Genomic DNA, 9,127 nt, shown 5'->3' on the forward strand with positions numbered 1-9,127 from the left:
AACATCATATGACCCCTTTAAATACTACAGTAATAGGCATTATATGGAGGTAAGACGAAAAGAAAATACCATCTAAACTTTTCTGAAGACAGTCAGTTCCCCTCAGAGATGCATTTATATAAACCCCTCACCCTCACTTCAGTATTAAGGATTTTCTTCCAATATTTCACACATCGTGAACTGTGATCTTACTCCGTATAATACCGTATTTTCTCCTCTTTTCAGCATCTCTGGCTTCTGTTAACGGCCATTTACAGTTGGTTTATTTGCCCAGTTAAAGAATTAGCCTAGTTGTGTGTTATTAATAGTTTTCTAACCATTATTCAGAAGTGTGTACAGTTAACAGGGATCTCCTCTCAATTCGTGACACTGTCTACATTGCCACTTGTACCAGTATGCCGTTTTTAAAAAAAAATTCATACCGTGTGCGTAATTCAAACCGATATATCCCCCAGCACTAGCTTTTAGTATTTTGTGTTCACTGGAATTGGTTAATTTTCTCATCAAAGCATTTCATGCAAGCAGCTTGTAAAGATTTCAAGTCATTATAATCACTAATATCGCTTATGCTCTGGAAGGCTGCTTTGAATAGAAATTTAAGAAGATGGCATTTATTTAAAATCACAATCTTTTGTAGCATTATAATGGTCTATACTGTCACTTTTTATCAATTTAAAACATCTTTACAGGATAGAAGTATACGTTTACAATAAAACTATGCATTTAATCAGTATGTGTTTCCCCTGAGAATCAAAACCATGACCTTGCCGTTGCGGGCGCAAGGAGCTACAGGGACATACCTGTTAACATAAAGCAACATGTTATGTGATGTATGTGACATGAAGACTTTGCTCTTTTCCTGTCAATGATTATGTTCTTTTCAAGGCCGAGATGGAAGTTAAAGAGTGTTTTATGTCTTTATTATAGTCGCCATTCAAATATTACAAATTGTACAATATTGAGTTTGTTTTCGGTGTCTTTGACTTGCGAAACACCTTTTGACCTCATTTGGTGTAGAAGGCAGTACTTTTTTGCATTTCACTTTGATTAGTAATATGAAATATGTTCATTCACTTAGTCTCATCAGGCTTTTATCACTTCCATGATCTTAAGGAGGGATAGGGTCTCCTGAAGATAACAGGTTTGTTTGTGATGTTCAGAGCCTTATCCAGCTTAAGCATTGTGTAAGTAGAGATCTTGACCTCACCAAGAGAAAGACAGCGGGTTAGCCAAAGGTCAACATCCTCTCAGTCATGAGACTGAGGACACACACATCTTATTTAGTAATCATGCGTCTTCATATTAAAACAGGCCCTTCACTGCAGTGAGAGAAGAATTTACAGACAGAAATCATGTTTACAGAGCTAATAGTCCTGTTAAACCATCAAACTAGTATTCTTTTTGGACATTTGATTGCTTTATATAAAGTCAAAATATTTTTCAGCCGTCACTGTTTGCTGTAGCCCGACTGTAGACCTCTTTTAGACACTGTAAAACAAACTCAGAAGTGTTTACAGTCCACATAGCTGGATGGATGGTCAGCTTTTGTCATGCTTTGCTTTATGAATGGAGCATACGTGACACATTCTTGCTATAAAGAGAAGTATGTTTGGATTTCAAGCTATTAAAAGCCATTATACATTACTTGCCTTCTTCAAACACACACCAGGGGCTTTTAGTGTCAGTAGTGTTAATGTGAATAACAGTACTGGCCTTATTGCTGTGACATTCCTCACCGCAAAGACCAGCCGGGTGTCATGTGAACAGGGTTGCATTACAGACTCATCCGGGCAACCAATGAATTTATGTCCTGTTACAAAAGGAGTTATATCACGGCAATGGCGCACGCTCATGTAACTTAGTATTGGACGTCATGTAACTGCACCTTTGTGCTCTGCGTAAGACTTCTCATACCTGACAGTTACAATAGAGGATTTGCCAATGTGTATGATTCATAAACGTCAATAAAATTATGTAAATTAGATGTAGTTGTATAAAGTTTAAAATTATAATTGTTAGTTCTTAATGTAAATATTACATGGTTAAGGTCTCAGTAAATACTTTTGATTTGTTTTTATATTTGACTACCTTTTGGTTAGTGACTCGTGGGAATTAGACACCAAGAGAAAAATGTCTTATAATGGATCTAAATGCTCCAATATTAGTTTTGCATTGAGTAATGTAAGCATGAGCTTTTTACTAGTTAAATCTATGCACTTTTTGCGATGTTTTTGTAACGTTAGGCATAGACTGCCACCTAGTGGAGGATCATAAAAAATGTTTACAAATTTCCTTTTGGATGAAAAAGGATTAAAAATATTTTAAACTTTTCATAAAAGATTACTTTATCAATAAATATAAGTTCATATTTTAATATTGTTCCACTTTTTTAAGAGATGTCACATACACAGTCAGTCACAATTTTCACATAACCTACTTCTGTGCTTTAAATCAATGTTGTTGTTGTTTTTTTCTATGGTTATTTCCAGAGCTTGTTGGTTTGATTCAGGACTTAGTATTCTTTATTTAAGAATTATTATAAATGCTTATTGATTAATGCATAAAATACATCTAGAATCAAGGTCACAATCACGATTGTGCTAATATTGACCAATGCCATTACTAGGATTTGTTTGAACTGTAGAACTCCTGCAGGATTAGTGTCATTTGTGGTGATGGCTTTGACTGTTGTCCTGTTGCATTTAGGACTGATCAACAGAGCCTTTGTATTCCTGTCCTCAGCCTCTCCCTGCTGTTATCAGATGATACAAAACACACACTCATTTGTTTCTCGTCGCCTCACAGCAGATTAGTGTTGAGAAGACGAAAGAGTTGCTGCTGAAATTAAGCACATTAGTCTGTGTATGGCTTAACTGGCCTATTTAAACTTAATGACTTTCTATAGATGAATGAACATGTCAAACAGCATCTTTAAAAATGCTTTAAAAAATCATATTACAATGAAATACTGTTTCTAAAGGTAATATTTGTAATAAATTGGACACATAATGTAATAAATGTACTGAACCTGAAATTAATGGGCAGCTGTGGAAATTCAACCAAAAATTCTGGAAACAAGGGAAATATCAACAATTGTATTTTTTGAAGTTATTATGAACAACTAATACATTAATTTAAAGAATATAAAATCATTATAATAAAAATATAATATAATATGTTTAAAAATATTGTACAAATGTGTATAGATTATAATCACAGCACAAGTATGCATGTGTTGTTCAATGCAATTGACTTTAAACAAACTCCAAACTGAGACACTGAGGTGTGGAGAAACTAGAATACTAAACCCTGATCTCAAAATAAATCTGGCCCAAACTGGCTTTTGGCTAATATTAGCAAACGTATACACTACAAAAAGTGCTTAAGAATATACAAATAAAAAGCTTATTTTCTTTTGCTTCAGGTAATAGTGTGGCAAGTTCTTGAATAACAGAAGTTTCTCTGCCTTCATGTTTTGCTTGATGTTGCGCTGAATATTCTCACAGGCGAACACAACCTCTTTTCTGTCAATGTATCATCCATCATTAGAGCCAATTACACCTGGATCATTTCACACTCTTCTGTAATTGAATGTTAAAGTAATTGTTTCTGTTCACATTTTTCTACCTTGTAGCTGAGCTGAAAATGACAGTTATCTTAAAGGAATAGTTCACCCAAAAAATTAAATTTGCTGAAAATGTACTCACCCTCAGGCCCTCCAAAATGAAGAAGACTTTGTTTTCATCAGAACAGATTTGGAGAAATGTAGCATTACATCACTTGCTCACCAATGGATCCTCTGCAGTGAATGGGTGCCGTCAGAATGAGAGTCTAAACAGCTGATAAAAACATCACAATAATTCACAAGTAATCCACACAACTTCAGTCCATCAATTAACGTCTTATGTAGTGAAAAGCTGTGTGTTTGTAATAAATCCATCAGGATGTTTTTAATTTTAAAACATTGCTAAAATACGAGTCCTCTATCCATAATAAATGAAAAATGTTTATTTTTGGGTGAATTATTCCTTTAAAGTTTTCCTCGGCCAATATTTTAGTGCATTGCTATTATTGAAACCTCTCAATTTCTTTTGTTTGCAGGTGATCACCTGTTTCGGGATCTCTGTGTTGACCTGTCGGTATGTGGGTTTTGCCGTGGTGGCTCTGTTGGTGGAGATCAATTCAATCTTTCTGCACCTGAGGCAAGTGCTCTGCATGGCCAGCTTGGCCAAAAGTACATTTTACCGTGTCAACAGCATGATAAACCTGGGCACCTATGTAGTGTTTCGCATCAACACTCTGGCCTGGATGACCCGCTGGCTGGTGCTCAATCGTGACCTCGTCCCCCTGATCAGCTACACCATCGGCAGCGTGGGTCTGGCCATCATGACCGTCATGAACATTGTGTTGTTTTACCGCCTGATGAGAAGTGACTTCATGAAGTCCAGCCGTGAGAAGGAGGCGAGGAAAGACAAGGAGAAAGAAATGTAGGAAGAGGACTCTTCCCACTCCAGCTTCAGCTCCAACCAAATCCGCTCTCATCGCCACCATTCCCAGACTTTGGGGGAAAAAGTTCCTTTCAACCTGCTGACTTCATTCCTGTAACACCTGATCGCCGACTAGATCAAAGTTTAGTCATTTTAAAGACCTCAAGCTGTGCTAAGATTAGGATGGCTGTTGTCACAGGTTTACAGTTGTCTGACATGGATGACATATATTTACACATGCAACCTTATGCTCAAATACTCCTGCATGATTTATACAATGACTCAAAACGTTATAAGTTCTAATGAACTGGATCTGTTTACCTTTTATCAAATCATATGCTACCCCATGTAATGTATACATTATCTATTAAATGTAAGCAAATATTCTGCTCAAATAGGAACTGCATATGTGGGATTTAAAAAAATGGGGGAAAAAAAATATATATATAAAGTTTGGGTACCTCATGAGCTTGTAGCAGTATCACCCTAATTCTATATAGTTTTTAAATGGGCAGTTCGCTCAAATTAAAAAGTTATTTCCTCTGTGGAACACAACAGGAGACGTTTTGTTCAATGTTCTCGCTGCTCTTTTCCGTACAATGTAAGCGAATGGTGCCCGGGACTGTCATGTTCCAAAAACAACATAAAAGTACTGTAACTTCTGAAGCTATATGACAGATATTTCAATTTTGGGTGAACTGTCTCTTTAAATCTGATGGAATTCCATTAGAGATTGTTTTTAGCTGAAATTCTCTGTACTGACTAGTGATAATGAATGAAATCACCGTGGACAGGATGTGCCCAGTGTTCACTACTGGATGGGGTCGGATTTAATTCGCTAAACATGACTGTAGTTTTACATTGTGGATGAATACCACTATTCTCGATTGATCTGTTGCCCTTTAAGTGGAGAATCTGAATGTCGATGCTGGAGTCTTCACAGCGGCTATCAGGAAAACACTCCTGCTCTTTCTTACAATGAATCGGAACAATGCATGTGAGGTTTGAGATCTGACAGGACTGTCATTGCACAAATCATGCCTGTAGGTGGCACTGCACACACACAACAGAGACCTCATGTTAGCTTATGCTAATACTTAGTCTATAGAGTGGCGATGATTAAAGCAGCATTTATATTGCTTTAAATGAGCTGAAATCTTTTTTTTTTAAATAAAGCTTTGTAATTTTGTTTATTTTTGTTTTATTTTGTATATTTGTAATCTATTTGTACTTAATATCATTGATTGTTATGGTTGGAGACAAACTGCAAAAAAAAAAAAAAAGTGCAAAGAGAGCAAAATGAATGGTGGAACACTGTCTTATGCAAAATGATGTTGTGATTTTGTTGGTGGTTAACAAAGAACGGTCTTAGTCAGTTTGCACTAAAGTAAAGGCATTTATTTGTTTAGCCTTATTTTTATATACTTAGTGCCATTGAGATTGTAGACTGAATTCTGATTATTATTGAGTTATAGGCAAGAGTGGCCTGTCTGTCCGGTGGGAAAGTTGACGCACTGGAACCGCATGTAGCATCACCGACTTGTGCCACAAAACTAGTTTTTCAAAGCACCAAAGTTTATTTATAATGATTAATTAAGTTTTAATCTGGCGTACTCCTTCCTTATTTGTACTGTTTGTAAGAGTGATTAATAATTAAGGAAGTAAAAAGTTGAACGCAAGTGAAATATAGGAAAATAAACGTGCACTGAAATAGTTAAAAAAAAAAAAAATTAGATTTTTTTTACTGTTGGCAGCTTCATATTGAGTCTATGTGCTTGAATATGTGCTTCCTTAATGAAGTAACTGGTATCTGTATTTAAATGTATTTAAAAAAGAAAAATGTGTACATTTTAGTTTTTGAGAGAAAACCAGTGTGACTTACAACTTTTTAAAGATTTCAGCAATGCGGTTGTCCTTCACTTGAGAGTGCAATTCTGTACTGTGTTTGAAAGATAAACTACTGTTGTATTGTGGATCTGATTTTTTTGAGCATAGTGTTGCAGTGTTTTCCAAAGCCATAATTAAAAAGAAAAAAAAATCACGGCTGGAAAAAGATAGATATACGTATATGCCCATTCCCCCAGGAGAGCACAACAAAAAGAAAACAGTCTTTTCCTTTTGCTTTTCCTTTTTTTTTTTTTTAACCCTTGCTGTTTTAGTTAGCCTAATCATTTAAGTTTTAAACAATTGTATCTAAAATGTATATAGCATCATTTTATTTTTGTTTGGATGAATTATTGTTTTGTAATTAATATAAAACTTATTTGTAAATGACCTTTATATTGTTAATCGTGAAATAAAACGTTATTAACACTTTATTTGAGATTATTATTTTGAGAAGTTGGGAAGATAATATACTTTATAATATAGAATAAAATATAATTTGTTAATCTTTTATTATTTAAATGAAATCCTTTATGATTTATATAACATTAAACAACTTTAATGTAGTTATACTTGTTTTATTTGTTTATTTATTGGCTCTAAAATGCATATACTAGCCTAGCCAACAAACTAAAAATCAAATAATCCGCCAAAAATCTAATAATTCAATATGCATACTCTTGGTTCCAGTTATACAAACAGATAACAGTCAATATGCTAATTAAATATTCTTGGAACGCCGCTCAGCCAATCAAATTCGAGGACTGGAACTAAACGTAGCTATAATTCAGCTGTACTTTTTCAGCTCCGTTTATTTAGAGATTTGTAGCCTAATACATTATGCGCCTTAGCTCAGTGTACGACTGCAAACACCCGCTGGAGATGCGCCTGTGAGACGGGATGTGCAGTGGAGAGTTCTGTTTCCTCCATCAGTTGCATCATCGCGCTGGTGCTGAAGGAGCCGCTTCCTGCTGTCTGTCTGTCATCGCGAGGATGAGGATGATGCCGTTCAGCAGACGCAGGACTCACGAGCACGCTTGTGCCAGCTAAACGTCGGATCGCTTTTAATCGAGCGTGACATTGTGGGATACAGCGATTGTACGTTGGCCAAGATAACGAAGGATTGAAATCTCGTCCTTCTCGCGAAACCTCTGCCGTTATTCTGGGGCAGATCCGTCTTTAAGTCTCTCTTTGAGAGGTGTATTGATCTTGTTTAAAGATGTCGTCATCCTATATGTTCATGGGTCGGTTCTTTGAAGGGCAGAGATGTGGAAGTGAAGGAGCAATTTCATTCTCTTCATTATAACGCCTCGTCTGTTGGATACTAATATAAGCCGCGCTAATGGAAAATACGGTGAGTGTTGGATAATAGTCTACTATGCGCAGTGTTATCAAAGGCTTTTATGGCCATGTTATATGGGGAAGAGTGACTAATCACGAGCTTATTTACACTGAAATATTTTACAGTGAGATGTATATTACATAATGTGTCTGCGAACATAAATTGTTTCTAATAACATCTGTGGGTGTTTAAAATAAGCATAATAACGCTCAGAAGTTTCGTTTGTGTCACTTAAGATCAAGTAAAAACTAAATGTTCAAATTATCAATAAAAATCATTTAAAAAATATAAATTATATTGTAAACATTATAAAATTAATCAAATGTTTTCAAATCTAAAATGTGTTTAACAACCAAATAACTGGTTTTATTCAAGTCAAAAGTGTTATTGTTATTCAACAACAAGTAATTTCAAGGGGTCCGATCAGGTAGAAGAGAAAAAAATAGTTTATTTATTTTTTATTAAGGTGCATTTTTCTTTTATCTTTGACATACTTACATTTAAAGCAAGTAAATTCTCAAATGAGTAATTCTGTTACCTAATATGAAATTAGCATCACCAGTTGTATAACTGACTTAGGCCTTAGGATTATTAGGATATAATATTAGATAAAATAAACTATTACTGCAAAATAAATAAATAAATACATATTTTTTTGAACAACATTTGGCATTTCAGGGTCATTTTTGTCACTTTTGTTGGCATTATGTCCCAAGCCCCCATTAATTTGCTGACCCTAGTGTATATTTCTGCAGAACTGCTGCTAAAATTCATGGGGACCGGAATCAAACAGGTATGGATGCCCAGTGAGTAGGCTATACTACAGAACAGTGGTTCCCAATCCTGATCTTGTTGAACCTCCAACACTGCACATTGTGGATGTCTCCCTAATCAAACACACCTGGTTCAACTCATCAGTTAATTTGTAAAGACTCCAAGACCTCAAATATGTGTGTCCCATAAGCGAGACATCAAAAGCGTGCCGTGTTGGTGGTACACAGCAGCCATATAGATATCACCCTGCAGCCCAAGACTGGTTGCCCACTGTAGCTAAGCAGGGTTGAGCCTGGTCAGTACCTGGATGGGAGACCTCCTGGGAAAACTAGGTTGCTGCTGGAAGAGGTGTTAGTGAGGCCAGCAGGGGGTGCTCACCCTGTGTTCTGTGTGGGTCCTAACGCCCCAGTGTAGTGACAGGGACACTATACTGACAAAAAGCACCATCCTTCAGATGAGACGTTAAACCGAGGTCCTGACTCTCTGTGGTCATTAAAAATCCCAGGATGTCTTTTGAAAAAGAGTAGGGGTGTAACCCCGGCATCCTGGCCAAATTCGCCCATTGGCCTCTGACCATCATGGCCTCCTAACCATCCCCATATCTGCTGATTGGCTTCATCACTCTGTCTCCTCTCCACCA

General features: G+C 36.2%; 2 protein-coding genes across 2 annotated transcripts in view; both read left to right on the plus strand.

Moving 5' to 3' along the window:
* The window catches only part of tlcd2 (TLC domain containing 2), a 20,926-nt gene extending 15,277 nt beyond the window's left edge, over positions 1–5,649 (plus strand). Inside the window, exon 4 of the mRNA XM_016557142.1 lies at positions 4,102–5,649. Coding sequence (XP_016412628.1) covers positions 4,102–4,491 — 390 coding nt within the window. The 3' untranslated portion in view covers positions 4,492–5,649. The remainder of the gene's footprint in view (positions 1–4,101) is intronic.
* Positions 5,650–7,551: 1,902 nt separating this feature from the next.
* ccdc92ba (coiled-coil domain containing 92Ba) overlaps positions 7,552–9,127 on the plus strand; it is a 9,634-nt gene continuing 8,058 nt past the window's right edge. Inside the window, exon 1 of the mRNA XM_016557143.1 lies at positions 7,552–7,725. Coding sequence (XP_016412629.1) covers positions 7,714–7,725 — 12 coding nt within the window. The 5' untranslated portion in view covers positions 7,552–7,713. The remainder of the gene's footprint in view (positions 7,726–9,127) is intronic.

Source organism: Sinocyclocheilus rhinocerous, unplaced genomic scaffold (assembly GCF_001515625.1).
Source record: "Sinocyclocheilus rhinocerous isolate Xijiao unplaced genomic scaffold, SAMN03320098_v1.1 scaffold166, whole genome shotgun sequence".
Classification (NCBI taxonomy): domain Eukaryota; kingdom Metazoa; phylum Chordata; class Actinopteri; order Cypriniformes; family Cyprinidae; genus Sinocyclocheilus; species Sinocyclocheilus rhinocerous.